This window comes from Fringilla coelebs, assembly GCF_963513975.1.
Source record: "Fringilla coelebs genome assembly, chromosome: 25".
Taxonomy (NCBI): Eukaryota; Metazoa; Chordata; class Aves; order Passeriformes; family Fringillidae; genus Fringilla; species Fringilla coelebs.
The window spans coordinates 2,806,866-2,825,972 of record NC_140051.1 but is presented as its reverse complement, the minus strand read 5'-3'; the positions used below and the strand labels follow the sequence as shown (position 1 = coordinate 2,825,972).

Below are 19,107 nucleotides of genomic sequence, written 5' to 3'. Positions count from 1 at the left end.
CCCTTCCCTATTGCTCATCTCAATGGGGCCAAGAAATTGCTATTTTTGGCAGGGGGATGAGGCACAAATTAGTAACTTGTTTTAAATCCTCCCATTTTAACCCTTGCTTTGGATAAGGAACTAATCCCCTCTGAACAATCCCCAAATCCTAAACCTGAAGACTATGAGATAATAATACTGTGTCCCCTCCCCAATGATCCCACCCCACAATCCAGGTAAAATGTGAAGAGAAATACACAACTCCAAGAATACCAAAGGAGCTCGGTGATGTGGGAAAAAGCATCCTGGGAAAGAAAGTGCACGTGGGGATAAAGGGAGCATTTCAAAATGAAGGTCAGGAGTTCATGTGTAACTAGAGCCCTCGCTGCACAGCTCCAAAAACTGCTGAGCAGCTGCTTGTAACCAGGAAATTGGGAAAGTCCTGAACTTGGAGCGGGGAAGACACAGGAAAGCGAAAGAAGAGAGAGGAAAAGGAAGGAGGATTTCACTGACCAGGCAGGGGAATCTGCTCTGCAGTAGAAAACAGGGACTACGTGAAGCAGCAGCACGCGATGCCTACGAGGGGCGTGTGGGGGAAGCCGAGAGAGAGAGAGAGTGAAACCTGCTGAACACCCAACGTGGGTCCAGCTGCTTTGTTCAGAGAACCCTGCTGAACGTGGCTCCAGCTGCTTTGTTCAGAGAACCCTGCTGAACGTGGCTCCAGCTGCTTTGTTCAGAGAACCCTGCTGAACGTGGCTCCAGCTGCTTTGTTCCTCCACCTCCAGAGGCTGATCCGAGCCAACGCATCCTCCGAGCCCGGACCCTACGCAGGGACCCCCGGCCAGGGGCCCCGGGCAAAGTGCTAGGTTTGAACTGGTGCAACAGCAACAAACACAAACTTCAACTTGACTCTTCCTCTCTCCCAGGAGAGGAATTTTAGCCATTCCACTTGCAGCACCCACTGGTACAAGGTGAAGTGCACGGAGGATCTCTTCAGCATCAGGATGGACAACAGGGGAAGCTGCTCTTCAACCCCTTGATGACTGTTGTTCTAAAAGCCCTTCCGATGCAGCGCTCATCCACCACCTCCCAAAATTCACTTTCCAACACATCCTTTATCCCCACAGGCTGCAGGCACCGTGTGAGATGGGTACAGCAGCCAAAACCTCTTTTTTTCCCCCAAAATCAGGTGGATATAGAGCGTGCACTTTGAAAAGAAAGTTTCTTTCTGGGAAGTTCTTTTTCTTTCCCCCATGTTGTGCACTCACAGAAAGCAAACCAGTGGAGAGAAGTGGATGCACTAAAGTACCTGAGCTCTGAATCAAGCAGAATACTGATGGAGATCTTTCCTGTGAACTCGAGCACAACAAAAGGTTGAAACAGCACCAAGCTGCAAGAAAATACTACAGCAAGCTCGAGCCACAGTTGGATAGCTAGGCCAAAGGGAGATCTGGTGGAGCAAAACACCAAAAAATTCAGGAAAAGAAAACAACAGGTCAAATTCTGCACCGAGCTGTCTCCTCCCTTATGGACCCTGGCATTGTTTAGCTTGAACAACTGACCATTCATGCCAAATCACGAGTATACCGGAGCATCAAAGGAAACATCAAGGTATTGCCCACACTGAAACACACGTCCTGAAGTCAACTGTCACCTCAAGGTCACCTGCAGTGGATGGTGGGCATGGTTCTCAGATCAGGGCACTTCCTCCGGGCTAAGAAATTACCTGCTACAGAAACACAACCAAACCTCAACCAACCAACCGAAATAAAAACCTTGCAAAAAACTCCTCAATGCATGTGTGTGGGTGTGTGGGGGCGTGTGGGTGTGGGCAAAAAGGCTATTTCATTCTGGGCTCCACGTAAATTTTATCCCCATCCCGGATGCCGTAGGAATGCAGCGCCCGCGAGCTGTATTTCATCTCCTCGGGACCAAAAGGAGCTTCCTGGTCCAAGTAGAAGAGCAGCATGTTGCTTGTTGACAGCTGCACCACAGTTTTTAAGTGCTTCTTCAGCTCTGCCACAGTCTGGTCGAGGCGGATGGACATCTCCTCCACCTTGTCCTGGAAGTGAACCTCCACCTTGGCGCTGCTCTGAGGCCGCAGATCCACCACTGCCAAGGGCTCCAGCTTCCCGTACTTGGTCACCAGCTCGTGATACCTGGAAAATTCAACCAGCCCAGAGTTAGGGTACAGTCAGTGCACATCTCCCAGGTCTGAGTGTCCTCCACATGAGATAACATTGATCCTGGTTCCAGCCAAAAGCCCCAGAAAGCCCAAGCACTCCAGTCATTGTCCCACAGTCCCCAGGCTGCACTGTGGCACTGACGTGAGCTCAGTGTCACACTAGGGAGAAGTGTCTTGCTGAGGAAGGTGAAATTACCACCAGCCTGAGATGTTCAAGCTGACTGGTCTCAAAACAGCTTCCTGACAGCACAGTTTGGGCTCCTACAGTTTCAGAAATCCCAGCCGTGGCTGCAGTGGGATTTGGAAGAAAGAGAGGAGGCCGTGCTCACAACTCTACGCCTCATGCTGCAGTGAAAACACTTCACTGAAGAGTGCCAGAACCAAGGCAGTGCTCACAAAAAGGACACAGCCTTCAGTTTAGATTCTCAGTATCTGTGGCCTCACGACTTAACTGATCATCAGACATTCCTGCTGTTTTCCAAAAGGCCAGCTAGGTCCCAAATGTTACACTCCACTGAGCACAGGATCATCAAGATCACCAAAACAAGGTGAGCTGCTGCACAGTTTGAGAGCTGATAACAAACAGGGCACTTCTTGCCAGCTGATCCTTCACACCTGCTCTAAAACAAGATGGGAATTTTACTAGCAGAGGCACACACTCCACTGTCACCTTGTCCTTGCAGCCAAGTTCTCCGAGTGCTCTTCCCAAGGTCCCTGCAATGGAAAGTCTGTGTCACCCCGCCCCCTCGGTATCGCTCCCATCGGGCCAGGCTGGATCTCCCTGCCTGGCTGGGAAAGAGGAGGAATGGCAGCACAAAACACAATGGCACTGGGATGACAAAGGCTGAGAGTGCTGAGGACAGGTAACGTTTCAGAGCCCCGGCACAGAAAGCGCTTTGTGTTCCCGATCCCAGGCGGAGCTGAATGCGATGGGCGCGGTGTCACAGCCCCCGGGGCAGCCATGGGATCTGGCAGGCTGTGTGACCCCCAGGGAGTCCTGCTGGAGGCAGGAATGTTCCTGGAGAACAGCAGCCCCTCTGTGTGCTGGGCACTGAGGTAAGGGCCACAAGGCACTAGGATTTCCCCAGTCCCACGGACACCACCAGAGCATCCCAAGCAGGACGGTGCCCTGCTGTCACAGGGAGGGTGGTGGGAGCAGCCCCATTTATCTGGGAAAGCCATTAGTGCTGAGAGAAAACAACACTCCCCACGTTTAACCCACCTGCAGGCAGAGCAAATGCCAGCCAACGTGGCAGCAGTGGGGAGGGCTTGTCTTTTTCTGGAAGGATTTGCCAGCAGCAGCATCTGACGGGAAAGGGGGAGAGGGGAACCCCACCTCTTGCTGCTCCAACCCCTCAGCCCCCTTTGGGACATGCTTCAACTCTCAGCATCTCTGCTGCTGCAGACCAGCAACAACTTCTGGGCCAGCCACAATTACTGATTCATGCACTAAGAGTGAACTGGGCTGGTGGTGGGGAGAGGATAAAGAGGGGGACAAATTTCAGACAAGCTGAGACAGAGAACTGCCATGAGAGAGCCATGATTATCCAAATATGTGCTGTAAATATGCAATGGGCAAGCAATGCTGCCTGAAATTTTCTTGTGTTGAGGAAGGGCAGAATGAGCTTTGCACCCTCCTCCTTGGTATGTGAGCTGCAAAGAAAGCGGGGAGTGTGAGTGACTGGCTGCCCTCAAATCAATCAGGACCAAGGCAGACTGGTACATGGATGTTTTGGACCCCAATAATAGGCACCCTGGAGACTTTTCTAATCACCCCTTGCAGCCAGGCAGACGCTGAGGCTGCTGAAGACCTGAGCCTGGCTGAAAGTGTCTGTGATACTGTGCAGATAAACAGTGGAGCAGACAGGCAGAGGGCTCATTAAAACCCCCCAGACACGAGGACGTCACTCCACAAGACAGCCAATATTGGATTGTGCACCCGGCGCTCCCTGTAACCACGACATCCACAGAGATAAATTGTTCCTTCCATTTCCCTGCCTGCCTGATCCCTTCCAGCTGCAGACAGCAATGCAGCAAGCAGGGGGGTTCTGGTGACAGAGCTTATCACAGGCTGCACCTTGCCAGTCTGGAGGGGGGCTGCTCCCACTGGCAAGTTTTCCCTGCTCAAGTTGTTCTCCCTCTGCTCGAGGCAGCACTGCAATGCAGATGTCAGACCCCAGCCACAACATGTGTGTCCTGATTAGTTTCTAATTGCAAACCACTTTTGGAGCCACCCCACACCAGATTTGAGAGCGAGGAAGGAGAAGCTTTAGCAACAGACACAAAATCCCTCTGCAAGAAATGCCAGCTCTCCCTTTGGACAAGGGCTGCTGGTTGTGGGTCCAGGAACTGAAACCCAGCACTAGGGACACTCTCAGCCATCTGCTGCCTCAGTGGAAAAGAGTCTGCAGTGGCCCCCAACCCCTCCAGGATAGAACAACCCTCTCTGGCACTGCAGAAGTCTCTTGGAAACGCTGCACAGATGAAGGGATTTGGACAAAGAGGCCATTGACCATGAAAAAGACAGCACCAGCGTTTAAAGGGTAAGAAATCTGAGGGGGAGGTAATTTTTCTAGCAGGAAGCTGGCATGTTGGTCAAAATTAGCCTGGTTTTCTTGGATGGGTGAGATGTCAGTAATCTTTTACATGAGATCCCACCTGCAAACCAATCCCAGTGGTGTGTGGTGATGTGTAACACACAGCCTGTTCCCAAAACCCATGTCCTAGGCAGCATGAGTGCCTAAAGCTGTACCCCACTGTGTCCTTCCCAGCAATATATGGATCACTGACATTCTGTCACCACCAAACACAAGAAATATGAAATGTTATGGAAATTAATCCCTTTTGGGAGCAGCACCATGAGCTCACAGTCCCAGACTCCCTTTCCCCTTCCTCTCTCCTGCATTCTGTCTCTGCTGTTATCCCTTCCAAAATTTCCTTCAATTTTTACGCTTCAAGGCCCTCTAAAATTACAAGTCAGAACTTGTCCTCAGAAAAAGGACCAGCTGTCTTGTCTGCCTGACTGCATGAGTGCCCTCTGCCTCTGAACTGACCCCAGCATGCTCTTAACAAATATTATAATCACTGACCCTATTAATATTCACACAAAATGCCATGCCCTCATTCCCCTCTCCGGCCTTCCCACCCCCTTACTGGATTGGCAAGTCACATATCCAGTGCTTTAGAAAAACAAGAGGCATTTTAGCTGAGAGTTAAGCAGAGGAAAACACTGAGCAGATGCCATTTGCACCTCTGCTGTCCATGCCAAGCCATACCTGTGACCTTCAGTGTGTCCCCACCCCTGCCTGTGCCCTCAGAGTCACACACACACTCCTGTCCTACCCCTTTTGTGTAAAAAAAAGATAATAAAGCTTTGCTGTCTAAAAGCATGTGAGGGTTTAGGGCAGAGGGCAGGTAAAGGCCTGATGCTGCATGATCCCTCCTCAGCCCATTAGAAGCAGTAAGTGGATGCTGGCACAAAAAAGATACAGGCTGAACAGCATCTGTCCAAGTTCATTAGTTTACCAAGATGAACGGATCATTGGATGTACTTTTTTGGCAAAGAAAACCCATCAGACTTGTGATTTGCAGGCCTGAAAGTGAGGGGACAGCTTCCCATTGCCAGCCACATTCCACACACCAGATGGTGCAGAGGATTAGATGCCCTGGCCTGGCAGTGCAGAGCACGATGTGTCCTGGCTTTGGGCACTCCCAACACAGGTGGATTATGAAGGGAGCTGTGGGAGAGGCCAGGAAACAGTGAAGGTCATGTCCTGAACACTCCTGTTCTTTAATGGCACTTGACACACTTTTAAGACCAAACCTGACTCAGGAGTGACCCCACAATTCATCAGACAACACGAATACAACAATTGCAGCCCAAACAGACTGAAGGAGCCGAGGCTGGAGGAAGGTGAGGGACGAGGGACGTCTTTTTCATGGAACACCTGGCACATATTTCCTATCACCTGGCCAGTCACCACCCTTCTGTCCCTGGTGTCCCCTGCAGGCCAGAGAATTCCTACCTGAAGGGGACCTCCTCCTCGGGGAACTCCATGTAATAGCGGATGAAGAAGCGCTCCGAGTCCTCCCGCTCGCCGTCGGCCACGATGCTGCCGTTGAGCTTGGTGATGGATGGCAACCTGCAGGCACACACCAAGAGCCACAGTCAGCCAGGAGGGGAGCCCAGACAGGCTCAACTACAAGGCTGGCACACCAAAGTGCCTCAGCTTTAATGCCATGGGAATTCCTGCCAGGAAGCTCAGGTCTCGATCCCTTTGAGAGAGCGGGAAAGTTCCGTGTAATTTCTTGAGAATATCCAAAATTAGGCATTTTCATTTCACCACAGACATGCACCACCTGTGCACAGATTTGTAGGAGACTCACAAATTCCCCTCAGAAGCAGAGCAGTCAGATTTAAGACTTTCACTTTTCTGACTTTTCCACAAAACAAACTCCAGTCTTCCTGCATTCACTCAGAACTCCATCTCCTACCAACCTCTTCCTCTGATGAGCTGCTCCCACCCAACAAATCAAGTTCCAATCTTTCTGCCTTCACACAGAACTTCATCTCCTGCCAGCCTCTTCCTCTGATCACCTTCTCCTACACCTTCCTTTCCTTGTCACATTTCTGCTGAGCAGAACAAACCAACAGACCTGGCTATTAGCAGCTTCCTGCGTTCCTCGGTGGTGTAAGACTGCAGCAAAGGAATTCCCAGCAATTTCACTTCCTCGAGCTTCGGGAAAGAATTTAACTTGTCAATGTCTTCCCAGCAATGCAGACCTGCTCAGGAGAAATGATTTGTGTTAACAAACACAGAAAACACATCATGGATCCAAGATAATCAGACACAGCCAAAGAACATATGTGACAGGAGAGTGTCACTGCTGCTCCTTTGAGAAGTTGGCTTTTTGCTCACCATGTGCTGCTAAAAAAAAAAATCAACATTGGCTTACAAGACAGAGGAGCTGAAATTCTCTTGTGCTGTTTCCAAGTGTATAAGGATGCTCTCCATGGCTTTTTTATGGACCCCTCAGCCTTTGGCCTCACTGCTGGGGACTGACCAGCATCAGTGATGTGTCTATAAAGGGATGCTGCCTTCAGAGTGTAAAAGTCACCAGCACTTCTTTCATTCCAGGCATCACTAAATAGCCATCAAAGGGCTTTACCTCACATACACAACCACCCTGGGTCCCATTTCTGCTCACAACCCAACAGTGAAACAGTCCCAGAAGCCATCCAGCCATTTAATGAAAAAGGTTTAAACTCATTTTCAGCCCCCTCAAGACCTGACATTTGGGATTACAAAGCAAGCAGGGAGGGCAAAATAAAACAAAGCTGAGGATTGAGCACAGCAGAGCCACCATTGTGTGGTGAGATCAGCACAACTCATCTTGGAGTCCACACCTGCCACAACTTCAGAGTGTAGTAGCTTTCTCTAAAACCCCCAAAAAGTTTTAACAACCTCCTTGGGATTTCTATTTGACTTTCAGCTCCCAAAACATCAAAATGCAACACAGAGCCCACACTTCTTAAGCACCTGGCATCAAAACTGCAAAACTACTTACCTGAAGAGCACTTGTTCCTCGGTGAGACAGTGCTTTCAAATGCAGCTTAACAGGCTTTTCCTCCTCTAGTTAAGCTTTTATTACAGGGATTCCTTGATGCTTACATTGTAGGGCATGTTAATAAAGTCCCTTCTACCTGCCTGACACTTCAGCAGCGCTTGCACAGCATATAAAGCTGTAAAGAACAAAAGCTGCTGGTGCATGAAGCACTCCTGCAGATGAATTTCTGGTGTATGTGTCATACACAAACACATCACAGCCCCCACAAGCTGCCCTGCAGCTCCTTCTCTCCCAGCACAGGGTGCTCTTCCCAATATTCCAACTGCTCATTCTCTTTCTGGAGCGTTGGCTGAAAATTCTCTGGGGCTGGAGTGTAAAAGCAGCTGCCAGCATCACTTGTGAGGCTGCAATCACTGAGCACAGATTTTGCTGGGGGATGCCTGATCCAGGCTGCATACCTGCACATGCCCTCATTTTACCCGAGATAAAACAGGGAATAAAGGGAAAATGGGATTCTTTCATCCCCTCCACTGCCAGACATTTATTTATCCTTCCCCAGCCAGGAGTACCTGGGGCAGGGATGGGAAACAGAGGGAAACTGGCAACATAAAAAATCTTTCCAGCTCATTTTGATTAACTGGTCCACACTGCTCTGACTCATCCTTTGATAAAGAGTGAGTACCCAAAACAGCAGGAAAATCCCACAGATGGGCAAGTTCATTGCTTGTCATCTACACAGAGGAGAGACTCTGATGAACCAACAAAACGCATCCCAGCTTCCAGGCTCTCACCTGACTTGTGCAAGTTGATGGACCTTAGGTTGGGGAAAAGCCTTGCCAGGGAATCTTCTGACTCTTCAATGGTGGTGAGGTTGTTGTTAGCCAGGATAAGTGTGTCCAGTGATGGAAACATAATTCCCAGCTTTCGAATTTCAGTCCAGTCTTGAAGATTATTGTCAGTTATGTGGAGTAGCTTGAGAGACTGACAGCAAACTGGAGAACAAGACACTGTTTCGTAGTCATTAAGGCACAGGAAGAGTTCCTCCAAGCTGCACGGGGCAGAAAGGATCATGTCATCAATTTTATGTGATTTTAACACAACTTTCTGTAACAGCTCTGAGAACCTCGCTGCAGAGAAAGCACTTTGAGCACTCTACATAGAGTGTTTTAACTACATCCCTGCTCCCAGCCATATTTTCAGAGATTAAAAAAACCTTTTAAGTGCTCCCTGAGTCTCTCCCAGTATTGTGTAACAGATTGGTTGGGGTTCTCTTCTGCTTCTTTGCCCAACAAGCCACCAACCCAGCTCCAACAGTGACTGGGACCTGCTCCTAGTGCTCTCAGCTTAATTTGAAATGGGATTTTGATACAACACTGATGATGATTTTTCCCCCACATCACTGCCAAAGATTCCCATTAAAGAAAGAACAGATCCCAATATAAATTTTCAGACAACTGAACTCTCACAATTCCAGAGAAGTGTATGTTGGCCATGCAGGACATTCTGTTGTCTGCTCACAAAGCCACACAAAGAGGGATCTGTCATCAAAACAAAGCCACTGAGGACATCCACGGGAGCAGAATGCCAAGGTGGCCTGGTGACCAAACCACAGAAATCAACACTTTGGCACAGAAAAGCAGGATGAAATATTCCTTGACAAGCGGCCAGACCTTCAGGGTACCTCCCATTTAAAAGGTATGTCCGGCACCATTCGCTGCACAGTGACTCAGAGGGAAGTGGACCCTCCTACATTTTTGGGGCCATTATCCATCTCTGGTATTTAGGTTTGGAGGAAGAGAAGACCTGGGCTTTGCAGCACCACCCATTTTAGGACAACGTAAAGCACTCACCTGGAGTTCCCAAACTCCCAAAGGAAAACATCCCTTTTTCTCTACTGATGTTTGCATCCTCACAGCCCCCTCACCCCTCACCACATGACTCCATAACCCAGCCTTGACCTGAGTGCAGCAAACCCCCAGACTGCCAGGCTTACTCAGGCAATTCCTGCAGGATGGTGTGCACTGTTTCCCAGGAAGCTTTGCTGTTGTTGAGCACAAGTTTGCGGACGCCAGCGAAAGACCCAGCGCAACTTCTCTCTAAAACGGACAAACTGAGAGGGTTGGAACTCAGGTTTAGAAACTCCAAGTGGGGGACGTTGGACACAATTTTACTGACCTAAGTGGGGAGGGAAGAAAAAAAACAGAAAGAAAGAAATGTGTATCAGGCAGTAATTGGACCTCTGGCAATATTATCCCACCTCCTCAAAGGGGCCCTGTGGAATCATCACAAAGCAATGATATGGGGGAAAACATAGGGATATCTACCTGTAATTCATACTCCAGCCATTCCTGATCTAGATGGATTGGTTAATTGCTCATTCTCCTCAAGAGTTCATTTAATTACACTCCAGGAGCAGCTTGATAAGCGAAAGGCAGTCCCTTGGGAGAGGTCATAAATCCACCTCAACCCAAGGCTGAGCAGCTGCACGTTCCAGGAGCAGCCCTTGCTCACAGGGGGCATGGGCACTTCTCCTGCCTCCATGGCCAAAACTGAGAACTTCTCCAGCTCCCCACTGCTCCCACAGAGCTCAGCCAATCCCCAATTCCCTCCCTGACTGGGGAACTGAGTGGGAAGCAGCTTCCAACACCAGCAGGCATCAACGCAGAAAATAAATGTGAGGTAGAGAACAGCTGGCTGGAGAGCTCTGCTCCACAAAGCTCTGGGATGGGCAGAGGTGGGCACACCATGGAACACAGAGGTCAATAAATGGCCCAGCTGTTGGCAAAGGGGGATTGTCTCATGAACTCAGGTGTGTAATGAGTCTGTCTCACTCCACGCCTCCTTCAGGTGATGCCATGGTTTGGGTGTTGCACCTCAGGAATGAAGAAGGCAAACTGGATGACATCAGTCCACCAAAAACAATTTAGAAAAAAATGGTTTATGATGGATGATTAGAAGAAGGGTATTTTTTTTTTCAGTATTATACTAAAATAAGGAAAGGAGACATTAAAGTTTTTCTTAGTGGGTATAAAAAACTGTTGTAAAAGGAACAGTGATGATGCTCCTCCTGCCTGCTGAGAACAGGGCAGGCAGAAATTGGCTGAAATTGCAGCACAGGAGACTTAAATTACACAGTTTAGCCTATGAGGTTATTAGCTAAGCATGGGAACAGGCTACCCAGGGATCTGGAATCCCCAGCACGGGCAGGTTTTAGGGGTGGGGAGATATTTATCAGGTGTGGATGGGCTGTGAAAACTTAATCCTGTCTCAGAGGAAGGGGCCAGCACACACAGAAGCCTTTCAGTTCCAGGGCAGCCTGAAGAGGTGGAACACAGAGCAGGGTGTGAGATGTGCAGCTCGTGAGGGACCAGTGTATGACCAGATATGAGCTCAGCCCCACTGAGCTGGGACACTGCAAACACTGCATTCCCTCCTTGCTTAAAGACATGACAATCTGATGGCACAAAACCCCATGATATCCTGCTTTTTTTCCACATATTTCCAACAATAAACACTAACATAAAAGGACAGCATAATCCAGTGAGGAACTTAATGACACTTGAATGGATTGAGATTGTTTCACTCCTGTTACATTGCATTTATTGAGCATTATTTCACCCAAGCACTTCAAAGGATTTTACAACAGCATTTAGCATTAATTAATGAGGCTGCAGAAACACCCTTTGTGGTAAATATTATTAAATCTGTTCTGCAGATAAGGCAGCAAATGTGGAGAGGGAATAAATACCTCGCCCACCATCACAGTGGCAAAGCTGGGAATCAACAGCCACTCTGTTAAAAACTAAACTGCTCATTAACTTCTTGGTGCTAGAAATGCCAGTTCCAGTGCTTTGCATGATGAAATAAAATAAAAATACAGATTTTTCACCCACAGGACAAGACTGTAAGTCACAAGGTACAGGAGTGAAGTGCCACACTGGATTAATTTCATCACATGTATTGCTCAGCTGCTGTCAAAGTAAATAAACATCACCTTCAGAGATGAGAAAGGAGCCACAAAAATGGAACTCTCATCAATGCAACGCATTTGCAGTCAGCAATAGCTGTGAAAGGTACCCAGTGAGGTGCCCATCACCATTTTACCTCGTGCCAGTCTTCCAGTTTGTTGTCAGAGAGGTCGAGCTCAAAGACGTGGGCGCAGAAGGCGGCGATCTCGTTCTCGTCCCCGGCACAGGTGATGCCACAGCTGTTGAGCACCAGCACACTGGGCAGGTTCAGGCGGTCTGGCACAGGGAAAAACAGAAGCTGCCTGTGCTCAGCACTGCCTTGGAGTTACAGAGCCCAGCCCCAAACATGGATGCTACAGCCAGCAAGAGAAATCCACCAGCAATGTCAGAACTGACACCGATTTCAGGTTAAACACGGATTTTGTAACTGACACCATCCCGAAGCCTTGGTTGTAAACATGAAGTACCACTCCTATCAGTGCTCTTCAGTTCTTCCTTGTATTTCTGTGCATTTCAGGCCTGTCCTTTGTCATTTATGGCTTGTCTCCTATCAGTCCTTGCCACAACTTCTGCTCTTCCCCAGCAGCTGCTGCTGCAGATAGGACAAGGACCAGGGGAGTGTCAGCTGCACAGTCAGACTCCCTTATCCTCTTGCCCTGAGCCCACTTGGGCCTAGTAACAGCCAGGAGGTATTTAAACATTTCTTAGAAGGTATTTAAACATTTCTTAGGAGGTATTTAAACATTTCTTAGGAGGTATTTAAACATTTCTTAGGAGGTATTTAAACATTTCCTTTCTAAGCTTTCCCTTCCCAAGGTTCAGTGTAGAGCATTCAGCATTCATTCAAAAATTCAGGTCTCTGCTCTGCATTTCTGCATTGGTTTTGCTCCAGCTCCTCCTCAGACAGGTGAATGTACTCAAAGCATCAACCAAGGACTTGGACCTCAGTTACAGCCTGCTGTGCTAAGGCTAAACCATGACAAAAAGCTGGGGGTGTGTAACAGGAAACAATTTTCACACAAGAAATCCACGTTGAGGCAAGGCAAGCCATCAGTCTTACACTCCTTCATGTACAACATGGCTTTCCCACCTCTCTGGAGCAGGAAAATCCATTAAAATCTAACCACAAGCTTTTTCCTAAATAGGTGATCCCTTTTCTCCTGAACACTTGACAGCTGCACGACTAGAAAGGGATTCTAGCAGCAAACAATTACCTGGAGTCATTTGGGTTTCCAAGTTTTCTGGCTCAGAAGTGTTTGGTTTCTTTAAAGGATAGTGTGGCACTTGGGGAGTTACTAAGGCAGTGTTTGTAAATCATTTCTCATCACATTTTAAGATGTGGCCTCTTTTCAGCACCTCAACAGCTCAGGTGAGCAGGAGAGAGGTAAATTTACCTGCAGAGAGGGCATTGACTGAACATTCCATCAGGCCATTTTTGTTCTTGTTCAGTTTGAGTGTGTTTTACCCTCAGCTGAACTCAGACCCTTTTTTCTCCTCTGTCAAACCCAGTTATTGGAAACTTCATCCAGCTGATTTCCATGGCTGTTTTCCCCTTTGGGGCTGGTCATGACACAAATTGACCTGATGGAAGTTTAGATCACTCCTACAGATCATGATGGGCAGGATGTGTGACACAAAGAAGGGGCAGCTCTGATGGAATCAATGTGAATCTCAGACCCATCTGTACAAACCAAGAATTAAATGCCAACATCAGAGCATGAGGGAAGACTAAAAGGTGTCACATGGATCTAGTTCAGAGGAGATGGTGACACAGATTCTGCAGTCTGGGAGGCTCAAGGACATCCACAAGCAGAACAGAGCTTCAGACACACATCTGGCTAAATTCCCTTGAGGCAGCAAGGTCAGGAGCACAGGAGAGGGGAATTCTCCACTAGGTCACAAAGCATTCTGTGCCTCGAGAAGACAAAGTACGCTGCAAGTTCAACTGAGGCACTTGTCACAAAAGCAGAGATTCAACAACTGAGCACTCTGCCTGAAAAATGTCCCCTCCTGTGCACTGAGCTCCTGTCCCTGCAGGCATCAAAGCAAGCTGGTGGCATGGGAGCCAACCTCAAATTTAGATATTTGATGTATTTTTAAGCCACCTCTGCCAAAACACCTGTTGCTGCAGCCAATAATAAAATAGGATCAGTGGCCTGAAGGAAAGCTCCAAGGAGTGCTGAACCCTCAAAACACAGACTGCACAGGGCCTTAGGTCCATCTTCCACTCACAGGGCTGGAACCTGATGATCTTGAAGGTCCCCTCCAACCCAAACGATTCTGTTCTGCTCTCTAATTCTGATTCTGTCATGCTGTAGAGAAATTTGGTTTTTCACAGCAACCAGATCAGTCATTTTCTCCCTTTGTCAGATTCCAGTCTCTCAACTCTCCAATAAAAAACCACATTGTGATGGTTCTTTTTCTGGTCAATTCAAGGTGATTCCTCTTTGAGCTGATTGCTCCCAGCACCCCCCAGATGCTCAGAAAGATCAGAATTTACCTTTCATAGGGGAGCCCTGTGGAGTGGCTGGGACGTGCACCCCCATGCCAGGCCCACGGCGGTAGGGGAAGTTCTCAGGGCTGTATTTCTCACACAGAACTTGCATGAAACTCCTTCCACTGGGCTGGTCCATGCTCCCTTCTTGGACTTCTGGTTAAAAAAGAGAAAAATAGAGCATATGAGCAGTCAGCAAGTTATATTCACTTCTAATAGTGGTGCTTGAGAACACAGGGGAAGCAAGCAGATGGGTCACAGGTTTTATTTCTGAGCTCCAGATCGTCTGATAGGTCCTACTTCAAATTCAGGATTAAAGTAAAACATTACTTGAAAAGAGCACAAAGTCAGAAGATTTGGTGCTGTACAGACACAGCATTACAGGCCAAGCTCAAGACCTCCTTACCCCAGGTGCTCTTCCAGGACAATTCCAGGCTGCAGAAGGTGACTTCTGTACTTGTCACTTCTGCCCCTCCCACAAGGACTGTGAGAAATTCACAGCTACTCTCCAACACCTTTCCAGGGCAGCCAGGAGGGGAAGGAGCAAACAGCTGTTTGTGAGCAGGAGATTGCTCCAACAGCTGTCTGCCAACTTCCCCTTTCTGCTGTGTCACCAAACACCGTTTGGCCAGGCCCAAAGGCAATTTCTGCCAATTCCATTCTGCAGCTGCCTAATGTATCTGGGAGATAATAACTGTGCCCTTGGTATCTGGGCACGGCACAGAGCAGCACAGGAAGGAGGCCTGGCCTCACCACAGGCAGCTGAGCTGCCTGCAGAGATACTGAGAGTCAGCTGGGAGTGGTTTTGGCACCAGGACCCTCCATGGCCAGGGCTCTGCCCTGCCCAGGTGGGACTCAGCCTCTCTCTCTGCCCTGTTTTCCTGTGCATTTGATGGGTTTGGAACACAGGAGCAGAGCTTGGCTCATGAATGAAGAGATTGTTGTTTCCAGAAGTCTCCTAGTCCTGCTACCCATCATGGACACAGAATCACAATGTTGAACGTGCAGGAAGCAGTGCAGGTCTCCTACCCTGCACAATTAGTCATAGGGCAGCTTTTCCACTAATTACTGCAAAATCACATTTTTGAACCTCAGACTGAGGCCACACATTCATTGCAAGCCATGTTGCTAATCTTGAATTAAAGTTTCTGCCCATTTCTTTCCCTTGTCACAGGCAAGGGAAATAAAGCTAGATATAAAATTATTAACAAAAGTGATTTCACTAAGGCTCCCTTTGCTGAGAATCACCTGCTTGACAAGTTCCACTTCACTTCTTCATGACCAGACTACCTAAAACCCACTAACCAAAAGGATTTGAGTAGAATAAGCAGCAATTGAGTGAAGCATGTCAGCATTTTTATATTCTATATGAAGTTTAAATGTCACAAATAGGGACTTACAGGATTAGTCTTTAAAAAAACCCAAAAACCATCATTTTCATCTCTCAACAGCTTGGTTGATTCATAGCTCAAACTTGACTCATGTCACTACTCTATCTAGAATCAAAAAATAAATCCTCAGACTGGAGTTTGATAAGAACAAGGCATTTAGTCTCAGGCTAAAGCATTCCACACGGTACAGGAACAATGTGCACTGAGAGCCAAGGCTCCAGGCTGAAAGGCCTCGTTCCAGAGTGGTTTGGGAGCTCAGCACCATCCACAGACACACAGAGCTTTCCAAACACCCATTCAGACCTCCTGGTCTGGAAATTCTGGAACTCCCGTGTGCATAAAGCCCTCTGTCCTTCACGTGGCTTTTCCATCCCTCTTTATCTGCTGAACAAACATCAGCTGGAAATTCCACAGAAGAAACTCACCTGAGAGGCAAAAAATGCTGTTTTCAGCTCCAGTGTGAGAGCAATCCAGAACTGAGAAGAAAAACTACTGACATTTACATCCAACAGCTTTGAATCCCCAACATTTTCTTCCTCCAGCTCTACTTTTGAAAACCAGTGCCAGTGTGAGATGACAAAAATGTGGAGTGGGCAGTCACCTTTCCCAGCTCCCCTCCCATGGGATTCCACGTCCCCTGTAATCATCTGTCCCTCCTGTGGCTTCTCTGATCCCTACAATTGCCTGGGAGCAAGGAGCAGCAGGATGTGCAAAGGCAGTGACAGGTTCCAAGGGAATGCTGGCAGCACCAGGGCAGCACAGGGTGACCTGCAAGGTGCACGTTTCTGAGTGAGGCCCTGCTGACAGCACCAGGGATAATTCAGGGCTCAAAATAACTCTGGGTTTTCTAAATGACAGCACAGAGTGCAAACGAGGCACTTGGGCTTTGAGAGGTGGAAACAAAGAGCCTTTGTTGTTGTGTTTAAGTGCTCTGCTGCAGGGCTGTGGCCCCAGCGAGGAAGGACAGAGGATCCCAGAACGGTTTGGGTTGGAAGGGACCTTAAAAATCATCTCATTCCCATCCCTCAGTCCACCTTCCACTATCCCAGGGTGCTTCAAGCCCCATCCAGCCTGGCCTTGGACACTCCCAGGGATGCAGGGGCAGCCACAGCTGCTCTGGGCACCTGTGCCAGGGCCTGCCCAACCTTACAGGGAGGAATTTCACCCCAATATCCAGCCTAAAGCCACTCTCTGACACTTTGAAGCCATTCTCCCTTGTCCTGTCACTCCAGGCCCTTGGAAAGTCCCTCTCCATCTGTCTCCCTGCAAGCACTGGGAAGTCACAATGAGGTCACCCCAAACCTTGTCCTCTCCAGGTAAACAACCCCAGCTCTCCCAGCCTTTCTTCCCAGCAGAGCTGTTCCACCCCTCAGGATCCCCTGGACTCTCCCCAGCAGCTCCACATCCTTCCTGTGCTGGGATTCCCAAGCTGGAAGCAGCACTGGGAAGGGTCTGGAAAGAGGGGCACGACCCTGCCTTGAGATTGATTCCAGGGAAGCCCAGTGTGCTGCTGCAGCTGATGGGTGAAAGGAGAACACCGAAACCAGCATGGAAAACATTTCCATCCCCTGTGCCCTGAGCCTTCCAGGAGAAGAAGAGACCCTTCAGGAGAATGACATCATTAATGGCATGCTAATGAAATTCCAGTGCCACTCAAATGCCTTGGGGGCACATCCTGAACAGTCACACAGCAAACACATCCCGACGTGTTTGTACACACAAAACAAAGCCTCAGGAACGGATGAAGGACACAAACATTCGTCTGCAAGGAGCTGCAACATCGTTCTCCCGAGACATGATTCAGGGAAATTAGTTTTGAGATGATCTCCAGAGGCAGAGGAATGAATCACAGAATGGTTTGGGGTGGAAGGGGACCTTGAAGATCGTCCAGTTCCACCTCTCTGCCGAGGGCAGGGAGATCCCAGCAGGATTTCCCAGGGATTTGGGTGGCCTTCTGAGCCACCAGGACAGGCCACCCAAGCCACTCTGGCAGTGCCCCACCAAACCCAGCAGGGCTGTTTGCTCCCAGCACACAGGGGACACCCGGACTGTCCCTTGTCCCGCTGCTGGCCCGGCTGTGCCCCTGTCCCACGGCAGCAGCGCTGATTCCCCACGGGACATCCCCGGCCCTGCTGCAGCGCCCGGGGCAGGACGAGCCCGCAGCTGCCCCCGGCCAGCCCAGGCCTCGCACCCCGAGGCCTCTCCCGCCCTCACATGGCCTGGCCCTGTCCCTGCCACTGTCCCCCTCCCTGTCCCCGTCCCCTCACACGGCCTGTCCCTGTCCCTGTCACCGTCCCTTCACACGGCCTGTCCCTGTCCCTGCCACTGTCCCTCTCCCTGTCCCCTCACACAGCCTAACCCTGACCCCCTCAGCGTCCCCTCACACGGCCTGTCCCTCTCCCTGTCCCCATCCCCTCACACAGCCTGTCCCTGTTGCTGTCACTGTCCCTGTCCCTCTCCCTGTCCCCGTCCCCTCACACGGCCTGTCTCTCTCCCTGTCCCCTCACATGGCCTGTCCCTCTCCCTGTCCCCATCCCCTCGCACGGCCTGTCCCTGTCCCTCTCTCCTCACACGGCCTGTCCCTGTCCCCGTCCCCTCACACGGCCTGTCCCTATCCCTCTCTCCTCGCACGGCCTGTCCCTGTCGCTGTCCCTGTCCCAGTCCCCTCGCACGGCCTGTCCCTGTCGCTGTCCCTGTCCCAGTCCCCTCACACGGCCTCGGGCTGGCCCCGGCTGACAGCGGCCTCCGCGCTCCCGCACCACGCCGCTGGCGGGGCGGAGCCCGGGGGGTGCCGGGGCGGCTCGAGCGGTGCCGGGGGTGCCCCGCTGTCCCCTGTCCCCTGTCCTGTCGCCGCTGTCCCCCTGTCCCCAGCCCCGCTCACCCAGGCCCGGCCGCCGCGTCCCGCATCGACCCGGAAGCAGCTCCAAACATCACGTGACGCCGCGCGCGGTCACGTGGCAGGGCGCTCCCCCCGTTGCCGTGGAGACGGCGACGCCGATGACGTCATCCTTGTCCCCAAGGAGGGTTTCCTTGGGATGCGACGGTAAGAGCGATGGCAGCGGGTCAGGGAGGGGATCCTGGCCCTCTGCTGGGCCCGGGAGCCGCCTCGGGAGTGCCGTGGCCACCTCTGGGCTCCTCAGCACAGCGGGGACAGCGACATCCCGGAGCGGGGCCAGGGAGGGTGACAGAGATGAAGGGACGGGAGCATCTCCCTGACAGGGAATTGGGGCTGTTCAGGGGCTCAGAAGGGACCTCACTCCTGTCTAGCATGCCCGCAGGGAGGGCTCCGAGCAGGGCCCAGGCTCTGCTCTGGGTGTGCAACAATGGCACAAGGGGGATGGGCAGGAACTGAGCCCAGAAAGTTCCACCTGGACAGGATGAAGAACTTTATGATTCCGGGACCAAGCCGCCCTCACTGGGGAGATTCCCAAACCCCCGTGCCTTGGCATGACCCTGCTGGAGCAGGGAGGACCGGGTGACACACTGAGGTCCCTTTGCCCAGTCTGTAATTCTGTGGTGCCA

General features: G+C 50.3%; 1 protein-coding gene across 1 annotated transcript; it reads right to left on the bottom strand.

The window, feature by feature from the left end:
• Nucleotides 1-217: 217 nt before the first annotated feature.
• Nucleotides 218-18,502, bottom strand: TBCEL (tubulin folding cofactor E like). Its single transcript, XM_084221484.1, has 8 exons — nt 18,467-18,502; nt 14,201-14,350; nt 11,837-11,976; nt 9,726-9,907; nt 8,524-8,780; nt 6,821-6,947; nt 6,190-6,306; nt 218-2,138 (listed from the first exon to the last, which is right to left on the bottom strand). Exons 2-8 carry the CDS (start codon nt 14,331-14,333, stop codon nt 1,820-1,822), a joined length of 1,275 nt encoding a protein of 424 aa, XP_084077610.1. The 5' UTR covers nt 14,334-14,350; nt 18,467-18,502; the 3' UTR covers nt 218-1,819.
• Nucleotides 18,503-19,107: the final 605 nt, after the last annotated feature.

What these genes read in the sequence shown, in the direction of transcription:
- TBCEL (XM_084221484.1), bottom strand. Translation starts at nt 14,333, where the DNA reads ATGGACCAGCCCAGTGGAAGGAGTTTCATGCAAGTTCTGTGTGAGAAA. An exon ending in ATCCTGCAGGAATTGCCTGA is followed by an intron (nt 8,781 to 9,725) that starts GTAAGCCTGGCA and finishes TGCCCCGTGCAG; the next exon opens with CTTGGAGGAACTCTTCCTGT. An exon ending in CATCAACTTGCACAAGTCAG is followed by an intron (nt 6,948 to 8,523) that starts GTGAGAGCCTGG and finishes TCTCCTGAGCAG; the next exon opens with GTCTGCATTGCTGGGAAGAC.